This window comes from Pseudopodoces humilis, chromosome 26, assembly GCF_049639895.1.
Source record: "Pseudopodoces humilis isolate 2021_Gansu_Grassland_sample_001 chromosome 26, ASM4963989v1, whole genome shotgun sequence".
Taxonomy (NCBI): Eukaryota; Metazoa; Chordata; class Aves; order Passeriformes; family Paridae; genus Pseudopodoces; species Pseudopodoces humilis.
Genome location: NC_142225.1, coordinates 3,876,973 through 3,903,119, shown reverse-complemented (window position 1 = coordinate 3,903,119; position 26,147 = coordinate 3,876,973). Strand labels below are relative to the sequence as shown.

Below are 26,147 nucleotides of genomic sequence, written 5' to 3'. Positions count from 1 at the left end.
GCGGGGGGGGTGGGACAGCGCAGCCAGGGTTTGTCCCAGGGGAGCCGGGGCACTTCAGGACCTCACCTGTTCCCTGGAGCCAAGGACAGAGAGAGCTCTTGCATTTTCCTTCCCAGCACAAGGAGCAAACAGGAGCACCCTGGGGCTTTCACTGACCTGTCCCATGTCCCCAAAGCCAGCTGGGAGCAGGGACAGGGGACACGGAGCCTCAGTCTCCAGGGAGTGCCCCGCACAGCGCGTCCCGGGCCAGCCGCCAGTCAGAAATGAAGAAAGACCTTTATTTACAGTAAAAAGGAACAAAAATAATATCAAATACCGGGACACTTCCCGTCTCCCCAGCCCGTCAGCGGCGTGTCTGCCACCCCAACCCAGCCACCACCTCTGTCCTCGGGATGGTGGCACGGGGCCAGCAACTGCTGGGGGTCATTTGGCACCAGCCGAGCCTGGGACACGCGGAGCTGGGTGACAGCTCGGTGACGGCTCCGGCTGCAGGTAAAGCTTCCTCCCGGGAGGGGGACAGGCTGCGGGTATTGCACTTGGCTACCGAGGGCAGGGGGCCCTGGCAGGACGTGTCCCCCAGCCGGGCTGGAGGCTCCAGCATCTCCCGGTGCCCGGGGGTCACCCAGCCTTGGAGGTGTCCTTGGTGATGTCCCTGGAGGGGGATGCTCTGTGCCACCCCCTGCAGTGCTGCCCGCAGAGCAGTCCTGGGGCATTGGCAGCGGGACGGGGCTGTCCCCAAGGCCCCAGGGTGGCTCTGCAGGACAGGGCTGTCCCCAAGGCCCCAGGGTGGCTCTGCAGGACAGGGCTGTCCCCAAGGCCCTGGAATGGCTCTGCAGGACAGGGCTGTCCCCAAGGCTTTGATTCAGGGTGGCTCTGCAGGACGGGGCTGTCCCCAAGGCTTTGATTCAGGGTGGCTCTGCAGGACAGGGCTGTCCCCAAGGCTCCAGGGTGGCTCTGCAGGACAGGGCTGTCCCCAAAACCCCAGGGTGGCTCTGTAGGACAGGGCTGTCCCCAAGGCCCCAGGGTGGCTCTGCAGGATGGGTGCTCCTGCTCTCGGCTCAGGTGGCAGGAGGCTCCCGCGGTGCCCCGGTGCAGGCAGAGGTAGAGCAGGACAGGACACTGCCAGAGCCCCCGCCGTGCCTGGGTTCACCCTTCCCCGGGCAGGATCCGGCTCCAAGGACGAGGATTCCAGGGGGGGATTCGCTCTCCTCCTCCGTGAGCTTTCCCGAGGGACTGGCCGGAGCCTCGCCCGCTGCGGGGGAGCCTGGGGGGTCCCAGCGCGGGTCCCCCGGCCCAGGGGAGCCCCTCAGGAGGAGAAGCAGAGCCCGCAGCACTCCATGCAGATCTCCAGGCAGTCGGCGGACTCGCAGCACGCGTCGATGATGCCGCAGTCCATGTCGCAGGGCAGGTCGCAGTCCGCGCACTCGCCCGAGTTGCAGCAGCAGCAGCAGATGCAGGAGTCCTCGGAGGTGCAGGAGCCGCAGGTGGCACAGTCCAGCACGATGTTGCAGAGGGTCAGGAACTCGCAGAAGAGGCAGGAGAGGATGCAGTGGACGCAGCAGTCTGGGGAGGAACGCGCGGGTGAGACAGCGCCCGGCACGGGGGATGCTGGGGGAGCAGCACAAGGTGGAAATCCTCCCCCGGGAATCCACAGAAGGGAGGGGAAAAGGGATCAGGAGGCAGCCACTGCCCCGGAGATCTCCCTTAACACTCAGCCCTCAAGAGAGACCAATTTTGGAGGATGGGAGATGGCCCCGCTCAGCCAGAGGATGCCAGGAGGGTCCGGGGGTCCCACTGGGCTCGGGGGATGCCACCCAAGGGATCCCAAGGGATGAGGGGCCCGAGGAGAATGACTGGAAAGAGACCCCCAGGGGACAGGCAGTACCTTCCTGCGCCTCAATGGGGATGTGGGAAGAGGGTGACTTGGAGCTGCCCTTGCTCTTCTTGCTGCTCTGGCTGTTGATAGAGTGGTGTGACTGCAGCTTTCGGTGAGGTTTCTGCACGCTGGGCACGGCCCGGCAGGTCCCGTTCCCCGTCTCCCCGTTGGCACTGGCCGGGTCCGGCCCCCGCCCGGCGCCGTTGGGCAGCAGGAGGGTGCAGGGCCCGGGGGGCTGCGGGGGTGGCCGCACCTGGGGCTGGCCTGGAGGAGAGAGCAGCGTGTTACCCCCCTTGCCCTCTCCGCCGGGAGAAAGGCGTGCCCAGACCCTGGAGAAAAACGGGAATTCGGTCCCCAGCTGGACATGGGGTGGCCAGGAGGTGATGCTGATGGATCGAGAGGATGGAGATGGAACAGGAGATGTGGAAAAAGTGGCTGGAGGGAAGGAGGCAAAGGCTCCAGAGAGTGGAAGGCATGAAATGAAGATTTGTTATGAAGGATGTGCTGAAACTCATCAGAGGACCTGAAGGAAGAGGCAGGAGGGATGAAGCCACCAAGACTGCCGGACAGAGCTCCTGGATGTCCCCACTGCCCTCTGTAAAGTCAGAGATGAGGCACCACTGCAGAGCCAGCCTGCTCCTCTCCCCAGCCCTGCAGGAACCGGCCACTTCCTTGAGGTCTCCCCAACCTCTGGCTGAACTTCTCTGCAGGAGGAGGAAAATAACTCAGTGCTGTGTCTGTCCCTCCAGCCTCTCCCACTGCAGCCCCATGTCCTGCCAGGACACTGCCAGAGCCAGAGGGGTGGCTCAGCCCCTTGCCCGGTGTCCGTGGTGCTCTGGGAGAGGGCTGGGAACCAGCACAAGGAACGGGGCTCCAGCACCCATCATCCTCCTCAGGAATGCCACAAATAAAATCAAATCTTTGGCCAAACTTTGATTTTCCTCTCCCATGGCAGTAAACAAGGGATGATTCAGGAGAGAGGCTCGAGGGCAAAGGCACCTCTTGGCACCAGGGAACAGGAGCTGCTTTCTGTGCAGGGCATGGGGGAACACAGGGGTGGAGCAGGCACAGGCGGTCCCTGTCCTGCATCCACGAAAATAAAACAGATGGAAGGTGAAAATAAAATACGTGAAAGACACGAGTGGATGGTCCCAGTGCTTGGTTTTACCAAGCCCAGGCTCGGGCTGCTCAGAAAGGTTAAACTGGGAGCTTGGTCCTTGAAACCCACTGGGAAGGGAACTTAAAATAACCAGAGCTGAGCGGGAAGAGTGGGCTGGATGATAGGAGACTGGGGAGACAGAAAACAGGTCTTGGATAAAACAGGAATTGTCTCCTCTCCCTAAAAACCGCATGGAGTGTTCAATTCCTGTGTACCCTTGTGCAGTGCCCTCTCCTGCCTCGTGTGTGCACAGAGATGGCTCCGAGGATGACCACGGTGCCCAGGGCTGTGACGGGAAGGGGCTGAGCCCGCAGGGAGCCGGGCAGGGGCTGAGTTCAGAGGGAGCCAGCAGCAGCTCAGCAGCCTCAGACGGCAGCTGGATTCTCTGGGATTGCAGCAGGATGCACTTGGCGCTCCCCATTTCGCTGCATTCCTCAGATTAAACTGTTTGTAAATCAAAATCACGCTCTGGCTCCGGCGAGGGGGAGACAAAGGCAGCCAGGAATCCCCCCCCTCAAAGTTAGGGAAAATAGATTCCATTTTCTTAGGACAGCCTTTAAAACATGGGGCCAAAGCTCTTCTCAAAGAGGCACCTCCAGCTCCCCAGTAATGTGGGAGTCTGGGCAGGAGTGGGGAGACCAGCCCTTGAAAACCAGGATTTTGGGGAAAATTGCCTGTCTCCAGCTCTTCAATACCCCAAAACCTCCTGGATGTTCGCTTTGGGTTTGGATCCCCCCACCCTATCCCAGGGCAGCATCACCGGGGTCCCCCTGCTGGGACCCTCCCTGAGCCACTGCCAGGGCTTGGAATGTTGTGGCCGCCCGCATCTGCTGCTGCTCCTGCCTGAAACTCAACACACAGACTCCCAAAGCCACAATCCCAGTGTTCCAAAATGCTGGAAAACTGGATTCGAGCAGCAGTGCTGAGTGGAGCGGGCCAGTCCTGGTATTGGTGGGCAAGGAAGTGACCTTGCACCCCACAGCCCCTTCTGCCCGGTCCCTCCCGAGCCAGACTGGCACGGCAATGCCACCATCCCATGGGAGAGCCTAAATGTGGTCCCCAGGTCCTTCCAAAAGGGGAATAACCCCAAAAAACCAATGGTGAACCCCGCAAGAGCAGTGCAGTGAGGAGCGGGGGACACCAGAGGTGACGCTGCTCATTTCCCGGCGAGGAGAGGGGAAGGTCCCTTCACCCAGCAGCAAGAGGAGAGTGCCCAAATCCCTGCCAGCCCGGGGCCCGTGGGGGGCGGCCGGGGGGCTGGGCTGGGCTGGGGAGGGTCCGTGCAGCGGCTGCGGTGTGACTCAGGCGTGCAGAATGTCTGTGGGCAGCCGGCCCAGCTCCCAGATGCTGTGCGAGGGCTCCGCCACAGGAAACGTGCGCTCTCCCCGCCGCAGCGCCCGCATTTCGCCTCCCTCTCCCCTCCCCTGCCCGCTCTCCGCAGGGGCAGCCCCGTTCCCAGCCGCCCTCATCCCTTTACGCCCCTCGGAAGGGGAAGCTGCGGGTCCGCATCCAGCAGAAAGGGAATGGCAGCCCGGGAGCGAAACCCTGGGATCCGGGCTGGCGGCCAGGCAGGGATGGACGGCTCCAGGAGAGCCTCCCACATCTGCCGGCTCCGCTCTCCCAGCCCTGCACCGGGGGACGGAGCGGGGGCACCTCGGCCGCAGCCTGCCCGCCCCAGCCCGGCCTTCTCACGGCGGGGACACCGGCAGCGGATTTGGGGAGGCGCTGCCGGGCCCCGCCACCGCCTGCAGCAGAAACAGCTCAGAGGGGACAGCCCGGCTCGGCCTCAGCCCTGGCCTGCACTCGGCAAGGGGAGAACTGTCCCAGCTCCAGCGAGCGGCTGCTGCAGCCCTATCCCGGGGCTGTGACATGGGGACATCCCGGGGCTGTGCCATGGGGACATCCCGGGGCTGTGACACCGGGACATCCCGGGGCTGTGCCATGGGGACATCCCGGGGCTGTGACACCGGGACATCCCGGGGCTGTGCCATGGGGACATCCCGGGGCTGTGACACCGGGACATCCCGGGGCTGTGCCATGGGGACATCCCGGGGCTGTGCCATGGGGACATCCCGGGACTGTGCCATGGGGACATCCCGGGACTGTGCCATGGGGACATCCCGGGGCAGTGCCCACGGAAATACCTCACGGCTGTGCCCACAAAAACGTTCTTTGTGGGTGTCCTCTCTCCTACTTCCAGGGGTTCTGGGGGATGCTCCATCCAGCCCCTTTCCCGAGCAGGCTCATCCCTTTCCCAGGGGACCCCAACCCTTCCCAAGGCAGCTCCAGCTGCCCCCGCTCCTCCTCCGAGGGCACCGGGAGCCACCTCGGGTGCCGCCCTTCACTTTCGCCTCTGCGGGTGACTCAAGCTGGGTTCGAGCTCTGATGTGGGGAGGAACAAAGCGAGGAGGAGCCGGGTTCCCACCTCTGCCCGGCTTTTTGATGAGTCCCGCCGCAGCTGAGGCGGCGGCAGCAGCGCAGGGAGAGGGTCCGGCCGTGTCCGAGCTGGCACCGAGGGAAACACTCACATGTCACAGCTTCGGGAGCGCCGCAGAGCTCGGCCCGGGGGCCTTTCCTCAGCACCGCTGGGGATTTGTCACCTCCCAGGGGTTTCTCCTTCTTCGGCACCGCGGGGCGGGCGGGCGGCCGGGGCTCCACCGGGGGCAGCGCTGGGATCGGCCTCGGGACAGGGAGCGAGGGCTCAGCCACCTCTGCAAGAGAAACGGGGTTAGAGCTGAGCTCCCCGGGGTCAGCCAAGCTCCCAGGCCGGCCCCGGCACTGTCCCTGGCACCGGGCAGGGTGTCGGGGCTCTGATTCCCGTCCCCATCGCACACAGAGCGGGGCAAGAGCTGGAGCACCGCGGGGGCTGCATCACTGGGCAGCTGCTCACCCCGCTGCAGCGCCATCCCGAAAAGCCTCCCAAACTCTCACATTCCTTCTCCAAAAAGCCACGGGATCTGGTTACACTCAGCAGCTCAAGCTGGATTTTTCATCCCGCTTCCCATGAAAGGGCCACTGTCTTCCCTGCGGGAGCTGGCTGCCACCTTCCCTCATCCTCCTGCGCTCTGGAGCAGCAGGAACCCCTGCAGGACCCCTCGATGGGACGGGAAAAGCCTGAAAGGAGCCGAGTTATTCTCCACGGGAGAAATCCCGGTACCGAACACCCCCCCGCAGAAAGCCGGGAGAAGGCAGGACCACCTCCAGCGCTGCTGGGGGCTGGCGGCTCCATCCCACGGGGAATTTGGGGTGCTCGAGGTGGGGCTCGGTGCGATTCCACGCTGCCCCAGCCCCCTCCCCGCCACCCCAGCCCTCTGCCCAGCCCTCGGAATAGCAACGTCTTGCACAACAGGGGCTGGAGCGCACTTTATATAAAACTAAATTATAGGCTGGGCAGAGGGAGGGAGAGCAGAGCCATAATTGCCCTGGCTGTAACAGGAGTCCTGCAGGGAGGGGAGGGGAAGGGGGAAAGAGACCTGGGACACTTCATTATCCTCGATAAAACCAGGCTCCCGCACACCAGAGCCCAGCAGGAAGGAGGGCAATTACGGATAACTAAAAGGAGCCTAAGGAGGGAAGTTGGGGGGTTCCAGCTGCGCCCCGGGATCAGTGGGAGCCTGGAAATGCAGCAGAGGGGCTGCAGCCGGTCTGGAGAAGCTCTCCAGGGGTCTCCCAGCTCCACAAGACCTTCCAAAGTCATCCATGTGCCTCAGTTTCCCCTCTGCCCTCCCCAGGGGGCAGATCCAGCCCGGGGTGCTGGAGCTCCTGAGATTTTGTGGGAAGAAAAATTCACCCCAGCACAGAGCCCTGCTCACAGCTCTCATGGGTGAGGAGATTTTGGGGCTCAACCAGGGGAAATCCAGCAGCTCCAGCTGAATTTTGCACACCAGCATTGGCTCCAAATCCCAATGGAGCGTGAGTGTGCAAGCCCCAGATGGGAGAAAAGCCATTCCCATGGCTCTGGAAAGCCTGGAGCAAAATGGAGAGGGGAGGAGAGCAGGCTGTCATCTCCCCGTGGGTGTGGGGGTGAATAACATCCACACATTGCTGCATCCACAGCCTCTGTCATGTCCCAACCTGGACTGGCCCAAGCCAGCCCTGATCCAAAGCCAAACGTGAAATCCTGAGGGATGAGGAGCTCTGAGTGGAGCCAGAGGTGTCCAGGGCCCGGCACAGAGGGTGAAGCTCCCACAGAGTCCCTGGGAAGGAACAGGAGTTCTGGTTTCTGCTGTGAGATGCCCAGAGCATGTTCAGGGCTTAAAACCCCCCAGGAATGCTCAGAACAGCCACATCATCACCAGCTCCCCTTCCCTGCAGGTCAGAGATTGGGAAAGAGAGCTGGAAAATCGGGTGCAGCAGCAGGAGAAGGGCTGGCACAGGGAGAGCTCCAGCAGATCCCTGTCCCTGCCACTCTGTGCTGCCTCCAGAGCATCCCTTGCCCGCTCTGTGCCCTTTCCTGGGGATGAGACCAGTCTGGAGCTCTGTGGGACAGCAGCAGCCCCGGCTGGATGGATCCATAGGGATATCCAGGGTGCTGCTCTGGCTGGGATGGAGCCCAGGCTCGTTCCTGCCGTGTCCACACTTGTAATTACCCTGCACAAGGGCTCACACACAACCACAGCCACGCAGCGAGGAAGGTGGCAATTAAATTAACTCCCCCGGGAACAAGCTGGCCAGGAGAGGGACAGAAATAGGCAGGAATGAAGTTTGGGTAAGTTGATCCTTCCCAGCCTCACATCCCAGCTGCTGCAGGGCCACGGGGAACGTGGGGATGGTGCTGACCCCCAGCTCCCCCTGGGAATGGGGTGGGAAAGGCTCTGCCTGCCCAGGGGTCACAGCCTGACCCCTGAAACTGGACACGAGTGGGCTCAGCACAGACCCCACAGGCTCCTGCCCAAAGCCCCCTGCCCCTCAAGATCCACAGGGAATGCAGAGGGAATGTCCTGGGAATGCAGAGGGAATGTCCTGGGAATGCAGAGGGAATGTCCTGGGAAGTGCAGAGGGAATGTCCTGGGAATGCAGAGGGAATGTCCTGGGAATGCAGAGGGAATGTCCTGGGAATGCAGAGGGAATGCTCAGGGAATGCAGAGGGAATGCCCTGGGAATGCAGAGGGAATGTCCTGGGAATGCAGAGGGAATGTCCTGGGAATGCTCAGGGAATGTCCTGGGAATGCTCAGGGAATGTCCTGGGAAGTGCAGAGGGAATGCCCTGGGAATGCTCAGGGAATGTCCTGGGAAGTGCAGAGGGAATGCTCAGGGAATGCAGAGGGAATGTCCTGGGAATGCTCAGGGAATGTCCTGGGAAGTGCAGAGGGAATGCTCAGGGAATGCAGAGGGAATGTCCTGGGAATGCTCAGGGAATGTCCTGGGAAGTGCAGAGGGAATGCTCAGGGAATGCAGAGGGAATGTCCTGGGAAGTGCAGAGGGAATGCCCTGGGAATGCTCAGGGAATGTCCTGGGAAGTGCAGAGGGAATGCTCAGGGAATGCAGAGGGAATGTCCTGGGAATGCTCAGGGAATGTCCTGGGAAATGCTCCCAAAATGCCCCCAGGAAGAGGCAGCGGCTCTGCTGGCACAGGGAGAGGTGAACAGACCCTTCCATCACTGGCACAGGCTCATCCCACAGCTCCCAGCTCCCTCTCCTTTAAATTGCCCCAATCCCTGCTCCAGGGGTGCCCTGCCAAGCTGAGGGCCCTGGATCCCTTCTCCCCTTCTCCCGGCAGAGCAGGGACCGGTTCCTTCCCTCCCCTGCTGCCCCAGAACGGGACCAGTCCTGGCCTGAACCCAACAGGTTTAAAACCAACCACGAGCCCAGGAAAAGCCCTAAGGTGAGCCGGCCTTTGGGATGGGACTTCTCTCGCTTTTTTCCCAAACTCCTGCAGCCCCAGACTCTTCCTGGCCAGGCCAAATCCTGCTCAGAGCCTGGGGTGAGTCCAAGCCTCTGCTCCCCAAGCACAAGGGAGATGTGGGGGTGGCTCAGAGCTCTGGTTTTTGGGAACAGAGGTAACGAGGCATTCAAAAACAGTAATTTCAGCTTCAATCAATCACAGCACTGCCCTAAGGTACCAGAGATCAGGGAATTGATAGATGTGAAGCTACTTTCTTTTGCCAAGCCCAGGACATGCACATGGAGCTGGTTTTCTGATTATTCTCCCCAATCCCAAGGTCCAAATCCATCCGTCATGGAAGTCCCGAGATGTCAGTGAGCTCCAAAGTCCATCAGGGGGGTGGGAAAATAGGAGAGGAAAGAGGAGGGATGCAGAGAAGCTGGAAGGTTTCATGCTGTAACTGAGGATCCCGTAAAATTCCTGCAAAGTCCAAAGTACCAACATCCCTCTGGGAATGCAGGGAGGCCCTGGGGAATGTGGGAGCTTCAGGGGCTCTGATGAGGGGGAAAAGCTCTTTGTGCTCTGGGTGGGAAGCACACGGAGTTCCTGATGAGCTGAGCTCAGCATTCCCAAAGGGCTGGACAAGCAAAAGGCAGGAGCGGCATCCTGGAGGGAGCTGGGATGAGGCAGAGCTTCTCCAGCAGCACAAACACGAGCCACAGCTCCCCCAAACCTGCGGATTCCCTTCTCCCAGCTGGCCGTGGTGCCCAGAGCTCCAGAGGATGTGGGAAGACGCAAAGCTGGAGCCGTGGTTTGGGATCAAACCCACCCAGAGTGTCCCGTGGCTCCTGCTCAGCGTTCCTGGGCTCTGGCTGATGATCCTCACGGATCCTGGGGTCTCATTTCCCTGTCCCTGTTCCTCCCAAGTCCCTTTGGCTCTGAGGGGAGGAATCTGGTGGCAGGAGAGGGATGGGCACGTCCACAGTCCCAGGGACGGACAGAAAGGGAGGAAAACTTCTCCAACAAGGAGCTAAAGAGGGGCTGGATTGGGGAATGTGGACACAATTCCCGTCCCTTGGACAGGCAGGTGTTGGGTGCCGACCAAAAGGGGTCTCAGCACATCTGGATCCACATCTGAGCTCTTGGGGAGCACCCAAAACCAAGGGGTGCAGCTCCTGCCAGCCTGGGGACACCCAGGAGAGCTCCTTCTCCCTGCCTTTAATCCCTTGGGAACGGCTGGACGGGGAGCAGGGAATGCTGGATGGAGGCAGCTCGGCTCTGTTCGCCCTGGGAGCGCTCTGCTCTCCTTTTCATGCAGATAAAACCAGCCTGAGATCTCTCCTGCTTCTCCTGGCCCAACCAAGTGCCTGCCTGGCCTATTCCAGGGCTATTCCAGGGCTATTCCAGGGCTATTCCAGGGCTATTCCAGGGATATTCCAGGGCTATTCCAGGGCTATTCCAGGGCTATTCCAGGGATATTCCAGGTTTCCAGTACAGAAGAGATGGTACTGGAGGAAATCCTTCCCATCCCGTGAGCCGGGCGGGAGCAGAGGGAAGCAAAATCCTGGTTTGAAAGTTCACTCACAATTGGAAAAATCCCAACACCTTATTTACATTCAGTCTGAAATTCGTGCACCAGGGCTGCCTCCGACTCTGGGATAGGCAGGGAAAGGAAAAGGAGGGTGGGAAGGGAAGGAGAGATTCCCAAAGCACAGATCCAGCAGAGCTTTGCTTCCCACCTGGAAAAGCTTTGGCCTCTCTGCTCACCCGGGCAAAGCTTTGGATAAACAGTTCAGGGACAATGAGGAATCCAGTAAAAAAATAAAATAAAATAAAATAAAATAAAATAAAATAAAATAAAATAAAATAAAATAAAATAAAATAAAATAAAATAAAATAAAATAAAATAAAATAAAATAAAATAAAATAAAATAAAATAAAATAAAATAAAATAAAATAAAATAAAATAAAATAAAATAAAATAATAAAATAAAATAAAATGTGGTTTCTATGAGAAGTGACTTCCTAAATGCACAAAAAGCAAAACAAAGCAAAAAAACCCACAAAAACCCCAAATAGCTCAGCAGGCTGGGAGTTGTTGTTATTTGTTATTTATAGAATTTGGGTGGGAAGGGAGGGAGGAATTTTGGGGCCAGACAGGCCAGGACCAGCGTCCATCCCGTCCATCCCTGTTGGGAGTTTGACCTCGGTGACAAAACCCCCACTCCAGGTTTATTTGTCCCTACAAATCCCATCCCTCCAAGGCCCTCGTGGCTCCAACTGGCTCCTGCCAAACGAAATCCATGGAAGAATTGCTCCTATGAGGGGTTTCAGGGAAGATAAAATACAAATTCCCTGCAAGAAGCACCTCTGACATTGCAGGAATTTGGGAGGAATTATTCCTTATGCAGAAAGAATGGATTTAATGTAAATATATTTACATTTTATGGGTATTAAAGCACCGTTCCAGTGTGGAGCTGCAAGGGAAGAAGGGATTTTTAAAGCCTGGACTGGAAAACAGGGACAACAAAACTTCCCAGGTTACAAACCCAGGAAGGACCAGGTTCCTCTCCTCATCTCCCAGCACCAGGCCTGGGATCTGCCTCATCCCAGAACCAACATAAAACATCCCAAACGCCTGTGGGGACAGGGAATGGGGGAAAACAATGGGAAAACAGGGGAAAAACACAAACTGGGACTGAATTTGAGCTGGAGACGCACCTGGGGCAGGATAACTCGCCAAAAAATGGAAAATCTGGGAAAATCAGGAGAGCCTGGCATGGAGGAACGACACGGGAGGAAATCCTGGGTGTCCTTAAGGAAAAGCAATTATCCCTGAAGCCTGGAAAGCAGCGAAGGCGAGGCCTATCAGATCCAAGGAGATTCTGGGAATTACAGAGCAGGGAGAAATTATGGAGGGAGTAATTAAGGCCCAAGCCAGGGCGGTAATTGGGTAACCTTGGGGGTTAAACCAGCACAGGTCCTGCCAGGGAAAATTTGTGTCTTCCCAACCTAAGTCCTTTAAAAAAAGTTAATTGAGGAGCGGATCAACGAGAGCTGCTGGGCAGTGTTATTAACCAGGATAATAATTTGCATTTCTCCAGCCCCTTTCATCCCAGCAGAGACTGAAAGCAGGGCCCATCGCACCTTCCCTGAGCTCCAGGGATTTTCCTGAAAAAGCTGCCTGGCTTGGTGGGGAAACTGAGGCACGAGAATGGGATTTTCCCAAAGAAATATCCCATGGAGGTGGAGCCCAAAACTTCTCTGTAGGTTGGAGCTTCTCCCATGCCCAGATCCCAAAGCAGATTCCAAAAACTGGGACACGGGAAGGGATTTTGGGGCCATCCTGGGGGTGCTGGTGCCCATCCCACAGGAGGGGGAAACTCCAGGAATGGAAAATTCCAGGGAAAAAATCACCAGAACTGCAGCAAATACCCCGAGGAGGGCTTGGATTTCTGCAGCTCCCAGGCAGGCGCTTTCCAAGGAAATTCAATCAGGAGCTGGAGCAGGAGCAGGGGCAACACAGCCCCAAGGCCCGGAATTGTTTTGCTCAAACCCAGAAACTTTGAAAAGAGCCAGAAATCTGCTTTTTTTTCTTCTTTTTTTTTGGTTTTGTTTTTTTCTTGGGTTTCTTTTTCTTTGTCAGTTTTGCTGTTGTTCAGAGAACAAACACGAGGGAAGCATTTTCAGGAGCTTGGGAATAAAAACAGAAATGTTGCAAAAAGTCTTTCTGTGGGGTAAAAAAAACAAGTTCTGTATTATTCAGGGCTTTTTTGGGAGGGGTTCTTTGCACTCCTGCATGAAACTCTGCAATCCTGCATTGAAATCACTACTGAGACAAGGAAAAAAACCATTTATTTTGGGGTTTTTCTTTGTTCTTACCCCTGTCCCAGAGCAGGACAGTCCCAGTTAAGGGTTCCTGAGTGAGGTGGCCCCGATTCCTGCTGAGAATTCCCTGCTTGGGGCACCTCGTGCAGGCCCCAGGGATATTTTGGGTCTGGATGTTTCGTGTTTGGGGCTGAGCACGCAAAAGCTTTTTCCGCCTCCTCTTACACCTCGAGGCAAAATCCTCGGGAACAGGCAGAAGGAATTAAGGAAAAATGCGTGTCCCAAACTCCGAGCCGGGACACAGGCACGGACTGGGGACACAGAGGTGGCAAAAGTCCCGCTGGGAAGGGGAAGGGAGGTGGGAATGAAAAGCCAAGGGGGTTTTTTCTTCTGGAGATGGATTTGTCTCCACCATCTTCACATGGAGGAGGAGGAAGAGGAGGAAAGAGCCTCTCCTGCTTTCCTTGTTCCCCCTCAGTGAAGGAAGGATCATCTCACCAAGCGAAAAACTCCTGGTTTTCCCTCCTGTTTTCTGCTAATTCCTCTGAAAAATAATTACTGGGGCAGACAGAGGCCTCTTCTCTCTGCAAACTACCTGTGGCTATTTCGGGGCCTTGGTTTGCCGTGTCCCCGTCCCTGCTGGCTGGGGAGGAGCTGTGGTGGCACCCGGCAGATGCCAGGGAACAAAACTCCGGGAAAAAAGCTGGAAAACAGCAGCAAAGCCCACCCGAGCTGCCCAGCACCCGCTGAGCTGCTCCAAACCACCCCAGCACCTCCAGTTTCCCCGGTTATTCCTCAATCTGGGTGTATCCAAATGAGCCAATCCCGTCTGTAAAAGTTGGGAAAGGGAATGGAGGGAGAATTCCCAGGCTCGGAGCTGCGTGACAGAGCCGCTGGCCCCGGCCCAAGGCAGCAGGGCTCTGCACCCGAATGTCCCAGGGACAGACACGGCGGGGCCCGGCCGCTCTGCCCTCCCCAAAATCACACGGACAGGGGGGAAGGAGAGGTGGGAGAGAGGATTTGGGGTGGGGAGCACGGATTTGGGATGGGACAGTACAGATTTGGGGTGGGACAGTGAGGATTTGGGGTGGGACAGTGAGGATTTGGGATGGGACAGTGAGGATTTGGGATGGGACAGCACGGATTTGGGGTGGGACAGCACAGAGCTGCTCCTTGAGGAGGGGCAGGGGTGGAATTGAGGCTCTGGAGCCTGGGCAGGTGGGAATTAGGGAGACCCCCTCACCCTCCCCATGCTGCAGAGGAGTCTGAAGGAGGCAAATTCAGTCCAGCTCTGCTCAGGTTCACACCCTGGGTCCCCTCTGGAGGAGCTGAGGAAGAGAAGGGGGATTTGGGATGGTTTGGGATGGAAATGAGACCCCTTCAACATGGGAACGCAGGACTGGGCACTCATGGATGCCCCCCAAAGAGGGAACAAGGACAACAGGTCCCCAAAACAGGGACACACCAAACTGGGCGCTCCTGGATGTCCCTCCAAGATGGGAACACCCAACTGGGCGCTCACAGATGTCCCCAAGCAGCTCAGGCAGGTCCCAGCTGGGAGCTGAACCACTCTCCACCCACCCCCAGCTCCCGTGTGGCCACAGGGAAGGCAGCAAAGCTCCAAACCCATTTTCCCCAAAGCACTCAACAGGTTTTAAAGCCGCTTTTTAAAATCCCCCCAGCTGCTGGAACAGGAGCTGGGCTGGGGACGAGCCCCTTGCAAAAAGCTCTTTGCATTCCCAGCTCACCATTTCCCACCTGGAAAAGGAAGGAAATCCAGGGAAGTCAGCCCCGTGCAGCTGCCTGGGCCCCGGGACACGGCTGCAGGGGCTGAGTTTGGAGCAGAGCTCGGCCGGGAAGCGGAGCCGGCGGCATCCAGCTGGAAGAGCAGGGGGAAGAGAACAAGAGGATGAATTCTCCAAGCCCCGAGCTCCGGGCCAAAGCCAACACGGGCCCGCTCCAGCTGTGCCGGGTCCCGGAGCTCCCGCCGCTCCGCTCAGCCCGATCTTTGGAGATTTTTGGGAGTTGATCCCGGCGTGGATTTGGTCCCTTTTGGGGTGCTGTGTCCCTCCAGCCTCCTGCTCTGCTGGATTTGAGTCTCCCCGTGGGGTTTTAATGCAGTTTCTGCACGTGAAGCTCGGCGGGGACAGCACCGGGGGCCCCCGACCCAGAGGGGCTCCGGGGGGCTCAGCTCTGCCCCGTGGGAAAAGTGAGGATTCCCCAAACTTTTTCATTCCCTTCTCCACGGCCTGATCCCCGTAACCCAGCCAGAGGTGCAGAGCAGCCCCTCACCCCCATCCCTCGGGGGGGTTTAACCCACCCCCTCCCCCCGGCTGCTCCCTGCGCTTGGCCCCGGGACAGAAACTGCTGCAGAGATTTTGGGATGTGAAATCCCGGCGGGCTCCCGGCAGCTGCTGAGCTGACACACAAACACAGACACGGGAAAACACTGCCAGGGGCACCAACACCCCCCCAGATATTCACAATCACACACAAACACACACAAACACTGCCAGGGGCACCAACACCCCCCCAGATATTCACAATCACACACAAACACTGCCAGGGGCACCAACACCCCCCCAGATATTCACAATCACACACAAACACACACAAACACTGCCAGGGGCACCAACACCCCCCCAGATATTCACAATCACACACAAACACACACAAACACTGCCAGGGGCACCAACACCCACCCCCCCCCCCAGATGTTCACAATCACACACAAACACTCACCCAGATGTTCACAGCCCAGCACAGTCACACACAAACATTGCCAGGGGCACCAACACCCCCAGATGTTCACAATCACACACAAACACACCCCCAGATGTTCACAATCTTTCACACACACCCCCAGATGTTCACAGCCCCACACAAACACACAAACACTCGGCGATACGTTCTACCCCCCTCCCCAGCCGTGCTTGCACGCCCTCCCCAGCCGTGCCTTCACCCTTCCCCTGCTCGCTCTCGGTGCCCAGCGATGCATCCCCACACCCCTCAAACTCTGACCCGATCCCCCAGAGACGCGCACACCCCCCAGCCCTGCACGTACATTCATTTATCCACCCCTCATCCAGGGAGCCCTGCACACACCCCCCACTCCTGTACACACCCCACCCGTGCTCCCACAGCCTTTTCCGGGATCCCAAAACCTTCCCCAAACCCTCCCCGGGATCCCAAAACCTTCCCCGGGGTCCCAAAACCCTCCCTGGGATCCCAAAACCTTCCCCGGGATCCCAAAACCTTCTCCGGGATCCCACAGCCTTCCCCGGGATCCCAAAACGCTCCCCCGGCTCCCAAAACCCTCCCCGGGATCCCAAAACCTTCCCCGGGATCCCAAAACCTTCCCCGGGATCCTAAAACCTTTCCTGGGATCGCACAGCCTTCCTCAGGATCCCCAAACCTTTCCTGGGATCCCCAAACCTTCCTCAGGATCCCAAAACCTTCCTCAGGATCCCAAAACCTTTCCTGGGATCCCAAAACCTTCCCCAGGATCCCCAAACCTTCTCCAGGATCCCCAAACCTTTCCTGGTATCGCAAAAGCTTCTCCAGGATCCCAGAACCTTTCCTGGGATCACAAAACCTTTCCTGGGATCACAAAACCTTTCCTGGGATCCCAAGACCTTCTCCAGGATCCCACAGCCTTCCCCGCGGCCCCAAGTGGGGGGCACACAGGAGCCCCCTACTCGTGCACACACCCGGCCACGCTCACCCCCCTCCATCCGCGCCCCCCTTTGTCCCCTCCGTGTCCCCCCGTACCTGGCGGCGGCACCGGCTGGGCCCGGGGCTGCTCCGGGGGGCTCGGCCGGGGGCTGCCGGGCCGGGACATGGGTGCGGGAGCTGCTGCGGGGCTCGGAGCGGGGCTCGGGGGGGGGCTCGGAGCGGGGCCCGTCTCACCTGGGGCCCCGCGGGGCTCCGCGCCCGCCCCGCGCCCGCCCCGCATCCCCCGGCGCTGGGGGCCGGCCGGAGCTGCCTCTGGGCTGGGCTTCTTCGGGGCTTTTTGGGTTTGTTGTTTTGTTTTTTTTTTTCTTTCCCAATTCTTTCCAAAAATAAAAGAAGAAAACAAAACGCGCGCACACACACACACACACACACACACACACACAAAAAAAAAAAAAAGAGAGAGAGAAAAATCTAATTAAATAAAAATAAATAAAAGAGGTTGGGAGCTCAAACACGCGGCCAAACCCGCGCCCGCAGCGCTCCGGGAGCTTCTGCTGGAGGCTGGAGCGGCGCCGGGACAGGGGAGAGGCTCGGGGCAGGCGGAGGTGGCTCCCGGGGCCAGCCTCGGATTTGGGATTTCACAGCCGTGCTGAGCTCTCGGCGCAGGGCTGGGACCCCCCGAGGAAAACTGCGGGGGGAGCAGCGGGGCTGAGCTGGGCTCGGGACCCCCGGGTGGGTGCTGGAGACCCCAGGGTGGGTGCTGGAGACCCTCGGGTGGGTGCTGGAGACCCCCGGATAAGTGTTGAAGCCCCCTCGGATGGGTGCTGGAGACCTGGGTGCTGGAGACCCCCGGGTGAGTGTTTGGAGACCCCCGGGTGGGTGCTGGAGACCCCCGGGTGGGTGTTGGACCCCCGGATAAGTGTTGAAGCCCCCTCGGATGGGTGCTGGAGACCTGGGTGCTGGAGACCCCCGGGTGAGTGTTTGGAGACCCCCGGGTGGGTGCTGGAGACCCCCGGGTGAGTGTTGGATCCCCGGATAAGTGTTGAAGCCCCCCCGGGTGGGTGTTTGGAGCCCCCAGGTGAGTGTGGGACCCCTCGGGTGGGTGTTTAAGCCCCCCCAGGTGGGTGTTCAAGCCCCCCGAGTGGGCGCTCCAGCCTTTCCGCTTTCCCCCAGGAAAAGCCAAGGGAGCTTTAGCCCTGGACTCTCTGGCGTGTCCCGGGAATGCCTGTGCCTTCCCCACCCCTCTCTGCCTCAGTTTTCCCCGCTGGAAAATGCGGTTGGGCTCGGTGGGGCTGCAGGGAGCGGGGGTGACACCACAGCACCCCCGGAGCTCCAGCCCCGAGCAGCAGCAGCAGCAGCAGCAGCGCATCCCGAGCGGCCAAACCCAGAGCTTTGCTCCGTGTCCCCGCGGGGCCCCACGGGGATCTGTCCCCGTGCCGAGCGTCACGAGGACCCGGTGGGATGTTTGTGAAGTTGTTTTTAATCCCAGGGCTGCGTTTTCCTGGCTTTTCCTGTGTTTAAGAGCCCAGCGCTGTAAAGCACCGCAGGGAGAGGCTGCGGCACGGGGCTGGAGCCAGGGGGGAGCCTTGGTGGCTCCTCAGGCCCCTGGAGCTGTCACCAAAGCCCTGCTGCCACCAAAGCCCTGCGGCCACCAAAGCCCTGCTGTCACCAAGGCCCTGCTGTCACCAAGGTTCTGCTGCCACCAAGGTTCTGCTGCCACCAAGGTTCTGCTGCCACCAAGGCCCTGCTGCCACCAAGGTTCTGCTGCCACCTGCTCAGTGGGTTAGTGGCAAGGGGCAGTAGGGCTTTCCTTTTCCACATGGAAAGGAAATGGGTCAGGAAATGGGAATGAGGCATCCTGGGACACGGAGCCATCTGACCTCTTGGGATTTTTCCAGGAGCTCCATCCTGGAGGCAGAGTTGTCACTTAGGGTGAAGCACTGGCACTGCCATGTTCCTGTCCTTGGGAAATCCGCCCCACCAGGAGCTCCTGTGGCTCTGCTCAGCCCGATTTTTGGGGATTTTGGAAGTGATCCTGGCATGGATTTGGTCCCTTTTGGGGTGCTGTGTCCCTCCAGCCTCCTGCTCTGCTGGATTTGAGTCTCCCCGTGGGGTTTTAATGCAGTTTCTGCACGTGAAGCTCGGCGGGGACAGCACCGGGGGCCCCCGACCCAGAGGGGCTCCGGGGGGCTCAGCTCTGCCCCGTGGGAAAAGCGAGGATTCCCCAAACTTTTCCATTCCCTTCTCCACGGCCTGATCCCCGTAACCCAGCCAGAGGTGCAGAGCAGACCCCTCCAGCTTCCAGCAGGGCTCTGACAGATCTCCCCTGTCACTGAATGGACATGAAATATTGAGGGTTCCCCAGGTTATCAGGCACAGAGCCGCTTCTCGTGAGGCAAATAAAAACCTCCTTTTGGGGTTTTTTAACCCCTTATATAAAGTGTTTCAATCCAGGTTACATGGACAATAAACCAACAGCCCCTTTGGTGGGACCAGAGGAAACATCCCAAGAACATCTGTTCAGTATTGGTTTGAGAAATAGAATCTATTTACAATAAAACAATCCTTGAAAAAAACTTCCCAGGGACTTTTTCCCCTGGGAAATCAGCGTCTGAGAGCTTGAATATTCTCTCAGGTTCAGCAAATCGTGTCCACACTCCCCGGCGTTCCTTAGGGCAGCGTCCCTGCGCGGAGCTGAGGCAGCACCTGAGTCACGGCCCGTGCCAGCCCCACGCTCTGCCACTGCACATTCCTCCCTGCTCACCTGCCCGCTCACCTGCGGGCCCGGCCCTGCCCCGGCAGCCCAGGGGATGCGGCCAAAGGGAGCCCGGGAGCGCCGGGATTGCCTGGAGCTGCTCCGGGAGGTGGAACGAGGCTTGTCCGGATGCTCTGGAAGGGGGAGAGCAGAGCCAGGGGTGCCGGTGATCGGCTCAGGGATGGGTGGGGATGAGCAGCCTTCTTCCACTGAACCTCAGCCTGATAAGCTAAAAAGAATTAGATAGTAGTGGGGAAGCTAAATCACAATTTTGGGGCTTGAGGATCTGTGCAGCCCCGGCTTTGGGGCAAACAGGGCTCCCCAGGCTGGCAGCCCCTGGCATGGTGGGAGCTGTGCCATGCAGGGAAGGATTTTACAGGGATTTTGGGGGTGGAGAGCAGCAGGGCTTTGCTGTGGTGCCACCTGTGCCGTGGGCATTGGGACAACCTGGAAAAATCCGTGCGTGGCATTAACAGTGATGGGCCAGAAACCACTGCCACCCTCACTGGGGGCTGCTGGGCCTTGGGCAGGGTGGTCTGGGGGCAAATCCAGCCCCTCTTTGGCGCTGGAAAGCTCCAGGGATGGAGGTGAGCAGGAAAACACTCTCAGTGTCCAGGGGGTCACTCAGCACACTGAGTGTGGCCCACAAAAGCAAGGATTATTTTTCCCCAAAATGTCGTTCTCAGAAAAGAAAGGGCGATAGAAAGGAGCAGCCTGAGCAGGGCTGGGGCACGGGGGACCCGCAGTGTCCGAGTGAATCCCGCAGCGATCACACCCAGCCTCATCCTGCGCTACCCCAGGCCGGCTGCGCTCCCAGGAAAGCTGTGGGATCTGGCTGGATTTGGGAAAACAAGGCCATTCCTGTAGGTGTGTGACTGCACTGACCCACATTCCCAAACTCTGGCACCCAGCGCCGCTCCCGGCTCCGCCAAAGTAAACCCAGCCCAGCTCTCACAGCTCCCGGCTGCTCCTCGGGCTCCTGGGGGGGAGCAGGGGCTGGGCTCCATCTCCCCTGGATCTGCACCCCAAAACTCCCAGATCTGCACTGCAAAACTCCCAGATCTGCACCCCAAAACTCCCAGATCTGCACCCCAAAATTCCCAGATCTGCACCCCAAACCCTCCAAATCTATGACCCAAAACTCCCAGATCTGCACTGCAAAACTCCCAGATCTGCACCCCAAAACTCCCAGATCTGCACCCCAAAACTCCCAGATCTGCACCCCAAAACTACCAGATCTGCACCCCATAACCCTTGGATTTGTACCTTAAAACCCCCAGTTCTGCACCCCAAAACTCCCAGATCAATGCCCCAAATCCTCTAGATCTACACCCCATAACCCCCAGATCTGCCCACTAAAACCCCATATGTGCACCCCATAACGCCTGGATCTGCACCCCATAACCCCTAAATGTGCACCCCATAATGCCTGGATCTGCACCCCCATAACCCCCAAATCTGCCCCCCATAACTCCCAGATGTGCACCCCAAAACACCCAAATCTGCCCCCCAAAACCCCCAGATCTGCACCCCAAAACCTGTGGGTTCCCCATAGCTCCCCGTCCCCCAGACTGGAGGCGTTGGAGATTTAAACCTCCTTGACCTTCCCGTCTCCGGCGAGGATTTAGCACTAAAGCCTCGACTTTTGGTTCAAAGAGGGTTTTGCAACATTCCCGGCATCTATCCCTGGGCAGAGGCTTTGAGAATAAAATAAATAAAAAGAGAAACCGCGTGTGATCCTTGAAAACAAGGAATGAAACAGCCCTGGAGCCACAGAGTGTGCTGGGATGGGGCTGGGTCCTGGGACAGAGCTGGGCTATGCAGCCCCAGCCGTGTTTTTTTGGGGTCTGAGCCATCACCCCCTGATCCGTGGAGCAGAATTCCCCTGTCCCTGCACACACACAAAGTCTCTAAACAAAATAACCTCCCCAAAGCCTTCTGCTGGGGGGAGGAGGCTCTGCCTGCCTGCGTCTGCAGTGAATGACCCCACTGTTTTACATGTGCTGCTGAAAGATTTTGATGAGTCACGAGCTATTTCTGTAAATAATAATAATAAAAAAAATTTAAAAAAAGGCAAAAGAAGAAAGAGGAAACGGACATTTAATATTTAAAAAAAAAAAAAAATGGGGGTAGCAGTGAACATTTTTGAGCCCCCCAGAGCGGGGGGTTCACAGAAACCCCACTGGTGGCTCAGGAATGAGTGGCCCGAGTGTTTTGGGGTCTCTTCTCAGCCCTGATCCCAGGGATGCGGCCACAGAGACCCCCAAGACACCAGAGATTCAGGGAGGGCCCAGATCTCGGATCAAGAACCTTTTGGCTACTTCCCTTCCTGACCCTGATATTCCAATTTCTTAACTCTCATTTATGATAAAAAACAAACCCAAACAACCCAAAGCTTTCCCTCCTTTTTTTTGGCTCTCCTCAGTTATTTGGAAGCTGCGCTGGCTCTGGGTTATCCAAGGCAGTGACTCCCCCCAGTTGTGCTTCAGGGGTGAGCAAAAATCCCATGGATTTGGGGCAAAGTGTTGGGGTGAGAAAATCCCATGGATTTGGGGCAAAGTGTTGGGGTGAGAAAATCCCATGGATTTGGGGCAAAGTGTTGGGGTGAGGAAAATCCCATGGATTTGGGGCAAAGCATTAGGAAGAGCAGGAGAGGGGTGGGTGCCTCCTCAGCGGTTTTTGGGGTGCAGGAGGTTGTTGTGCACCAGGCAGGGGTGACCAGTCCCAGTGTCCCCTCTGATCCCAGACTGGTTTTGCAATCAAGCTGGGAGAGCTTTTGTGTCTGTGCCAAGAAAAAAGCAACCAAAAAACCCAAAAACAACCAAACAAAAAAGGGATTAAAAATGTTTCTAGTTTAAAAGTTAAAATCTCCAAGTGGTAAATCCATCAGAGCCGGGGATGCTCCCAGCCATGACCCCAGGGAGCTGGGAACTGAGCAAGGATGGGGACACTGGTACGGACAGGGACACTGGGAGGGGACAGGGACAGTGGGAGGGGATGGGGACACTGGAGAAGGATGGGGACACTGGAAGGGGACAGGGACACTGGGAGGGAGTAGGGACACTGGAGGATGGGGACACCAGGAAGGAAAGGGGACACTGGGAATGGGGATGCCTGGAAGGGGACAGGAATACTGGGAGGGGACAGGGACACTGGAGAATGGGGACACTGGGAGGGGACAGGGACATCAGGAGGGGACAGGAATCTGCCCCCCACCCTGAGGCACCCACAGGTGTGGGCTCAGCCCCCCAGATGGGTGCCAGGATCTGTGAGGTGACATCTAGCACACCCCGGGAAGCCAGCACAGCTCAGGGCCATGGAAAAAGGGCCTTCCTGAGCCACTGGAATATTCAGGGAGCTTGGCTGGGCTGGAGCAGCAGAGGGAGAGGGGATGGGAGAGTCTGCTAATTAATTAACAATAATTAATGCTGGCAGGGGCTGCACACAGGCAGCAGCAGCTGTTTTGGGGGGCTGGCATCTGGAATCTCATCCCCTGCCCCTTTGCTGCTGCAGCTCCGGCCGGGATTTGGAGTGAGGATATTCAGGAAAAGGACAAGGACACAACCCAGAGCTCCTGGTGGTGAAGCCAGATACCCTGGGATGTTGATTTCCTGAGGGAAATGCCAAAACCTCCCTGTTTTTGTTGTTTTTAAGGGGCAGATATTGAGGCTGCAAATCCAGTCCTGCCTTTGAAAGCCCCAGTGAGAAACGAGTGATTCCAAATAATCCTTGGAATTCCAGTGCTGGGATGAACCTGCTGCTGGGTTAAAGGGCCTCTGAAGAACATGGATATGGATGTGTTAAACACTTTAATAACAATTCATAATGGTTATTTTTCATTTTTACAGGCAGAAATTCCTGCTGCAGGAGCTCCCACAACTCACCTTCGCTCCAGCCTTCAGGAAAATGATTTCCTGAGGATCGAAGAGGAGCTGTTTGGTGAGGAAGAGGAAGGGCACTCCTGTCTGAGCTGCTGCTGTGCTTTTCCAAGGGCTGCTGCTGCCCCATCCCATCCCATCCCATCCCATGGATCCCATCCCATGGATCCCATCCCATGGATCCCATCCCATCCCATGGATCCCATCCCATGGATCCCATCCCATCCCATGGATCCCATCCCATGGATCCCATCCCATCCCATGGATCCCATCCCATCCCATGGATCCCATCCCATCCCATGGATCCCATCCCATGGATCCCATCCCATCCCATGGATCCCATCCCATCCCATGGATCCCATCCCATCCCATGGATCCCGTCCCATCCCATGGATCCCGTCCCATCCCATGGATCCCATCCCATCCCATCCCATGGATCCCATCCCATCCCATGGATCCCATCCCATCCCATCCCATGGATCCCATCCCATCCCATGGATCCCATCCCATCCCATGGATCCCATCCCATGGATCCCATCCCATGGATCCCGTCCCATCCCATGGATCCCATCCCATGGATCCCATCCCATGGATCCCGTCCCATCCCATGGATCCCATCCCATCCCATCCCATCCCATCCCATGGATCCCATCCCATGGATCCCGTCCCATCCCATGGATCCCATCCCATCCCATCCCATCCCAGCTGTGGGAGGCCACCAGAGAAACAGGAATTCCCACCAGTGCTCCCAGTAAACATTTGGGAGCTGGAAGGAATTGGGGAGGGGGAGTTGGGAACCCAAACCCCCAGAGCTCACCCCACCACTGACAGAGCAGATGAAACCACGTTTCCCCCCTCTCCTTCCCAGGCTGGCCACTGCTCCTGGATTTTCTGGGAAAATTTCCTCACTGAAAAGGAGCTCAGGAATTGGGAAGGAGTTTGCCCAGGGAGGTTGTGGAGTTCCCATCCCTGGAGGTTTTCAAGACAGAGCTCAATAATTCCACAAATTCTGTAAAAACTCTGAGTTTTGTTCTTTTTTTCCCCCCCCCAATAACCTTAAGCAAACCAGGCCGGCAGCACGATAGGTAATTTCTTTTATTGCATTTTATAATGCCATTGTCCATACAGATTACATGCAGCTAGACCTACTGTACAAGGGTTTACCGTCTGCCCACGCAGACACACGGAGCTCGGAGTACAAATACACAGCCAGGCGATTTCCTTTATACAGCACGGGGAGGGAGGGAGGCAGCCCGGGGAGGGAGGCAGGGAAGGGCTCACTTTTTACACATCCGCCCCCCTCGGACCTCACCCCACCTCCCCAGCCTCCCCTTCCCAGAGGATGGGGATAAAACAGGGGGGGAAATAAAAATAAATCGGGAAAAGGTGGTGGCAGAGCTTCCCGGCGGGGGGATGTCCCCAATCTGTCGCGGCTCCATCCCCTCCCCAGCCCCTGGCTCTGGACTGTCCCGACCTTCCCCAGCGCTTCCAGGACAAAAACCTAGATCCAGGGAGATGCTGCGGGGCGTGAGGTTGGCCAGGGGTGTAAACAAAGCAAAGAAACCCTTTGGTTTGATGCAGGTTCAGCTGCTGCTCTCCCGCCCCCTCTCCAGCAGCCCCTCCCTCCCAGCGCTGGGTTCTGACCCCTTTCCCCAGGTTTGGGGAAAAGAAATCATCGAGAAAAAAAATAAAAATATATAAAAAACTGTGGAAAAGTGAGTAATTCCTTCAGTGGGAGATACCAGAAAAATGCCTTTAGGTCCAGGGAGGTGCCCACGGCTGCTCCTCACAGAAGTGCCCCAAGGGTGGAGAGAAACAGGAAATAAACCACAAAAATACAGAACAACCACCCCCAAAAAAGAACAATTGTGTTGGTAGGTTGAGAGCCAGAATATCTCTATCTCAATATATACAGACACACAATTCTGCCACGTGTTTGGTCCTCGATCCTCCCTCCTGCAGGGTTTGAGGTAAAACTCGCAGAATTCCGGAAAATTCCAACCAGAACTGAAGCAGAGGGGTGGGAAGGGAGGAGGCAGCGAGGCAGGAGGGGACACGCAGTACCTGGGCTCAGGTGGGACCCTGCGGAGGTGGCCAGGCTGGGTGGGGGTAAGAGAAGGAATTAAATTTACCCCTGAGTATCAAACCGGGCACGTTTCCCTTTGGAATCGTGGAATTCCCGGGGGAAAAGGCATCACCTGGAGCCACTGGGCTTTTCCAAACCTGTGCATTGTGTTTCAAGGAAAAAAAAAAACCCTCTTTTATATCTATATATTTATTTTTATATATATAATATATAGGGAGTGCTCTTGGGAGCCAGGATAGGGGCCAAGGACCATCGGGAATTCTCGGAGCGGAGGGGAAGGAGCCGGGTGGTCCTCACGGGTTTGGGGGTGATGGTGCTGGAGGGGGATTTTGGCTGAATCCATGGGGATCTGGAGGGCCTCGGGATGCATTTTGGGGGTGTTTGTACCTCTGGAAAAGCTTTAAAAAAAATAAATCACACCCAAGGAGGTGGAAAAAAAAAAAAAAGGGCGAGGAGGGAGGTGAAGGAAAAGGGCCAGGAATGGGAAAAAAGGGGAACACCCTTTTTTCTACTGAAACCCCCCCAAAAATCAGTGAGGGGGCTGAACAGCAGGGGCTGGCAAAGAGGGACAATAATTCCCCAAAATCCCAAAAGCCTGGATGCAGGCAGAGGATTTCCTGTGAGGGTGAAGGGTGGCCGAGCATCCCAAAGTCCGGCTCTTCCTGCTCCTTCCCGGGAATAAAGCAGCAATTGGTGATAAAACCCCCATGGCAGCTGTAAACTTGTTCCAAAAATACTTAAAGAGTGGAGGGAAAAGGGAAAGAAGGGAAGAAAAAAAAAAAAAAAAAGAGGGTGGAAATGGGGGGAAAAAGAAAAATGGAAAAAAAAGGAAAAGGAAAAAAGGAAAGGGAAAGGAATGAGGGGAAAAGTAAAATAAAGAAAAATAGAGGGAAAAGGGAAAGGAGGTAGAAAAGGAAAAGTGGAGGAAAAAGGAAAAAGAAAAAATAGAAAAAAAAGAAAAAAGAAAGAGGGAAAAAGGAGAATAAAGAAACATGAGGGTAGAAAGAAGGAAAATAAGAGGAAAAAAGAAAAAATAAAAAAGGAAGAGAGGAAAAAGGGGGAATAA

General features: G+C 57.2%; 1 protein-coding gene across 1 annotated transcript; it reads right to left on the bottom strand.

Annotated features, from left to right (window-relative positions):
- Positions 1-323: 323 nt before the first annotated feature.
- Positions 324-16,560, bottom strand: MDFI (MyoD family inhibitor). The gene is made up of 4 exons (XM_088067184.1): positions 16,459-16,560; positions 5,564-5,746; positions 1,886-2,140; positions 324-1,563 (listed from the first exon to the last, which is right to left on the bottom strand). Exons 1-4 carry the CDS (start codon positions 16,526-16,528, stop codon positions 1,307-1,309), a joined length of 765 nt encoding a protein of 254 aa, XP_087923310.1. The 5' UTR covers positions 16,529-16,560; the 3' UTR covers positions 324-1,306.
- Between the last annotated feature and the right edge of the window lie 9,587 nt (positions 16,561-26,147).

What these genes read in the sequence shown, in the direction of transcription:
- MDFI (XM_088067184.1), bottom strand. Translation starts at nt 16,528, where the DNA reads ATGTCCCGGCCCGGCAGCCCCCGGCCGAGCCCCCCGGAGCAGCCCCGG. An exon ending in CCAGCCGGTGCCGCCGCCAG is followed by an intron (nt 5,747 to 16,458) that starts GTACGGGGGGAC and finishes TTTCTCTTGCAG; the next exon opens with AGGTGGCTGAGCCCTCGCTC. An exon ending in CCCCATTGAGGCGCAGGAAG is followed by an intron (nt 1,564 to 1,885) that starts GTACTGCCTGTC and finishes GTTCCTCCCCAG; the next exon opens with ACTGCTGCGTCCACTGCATC.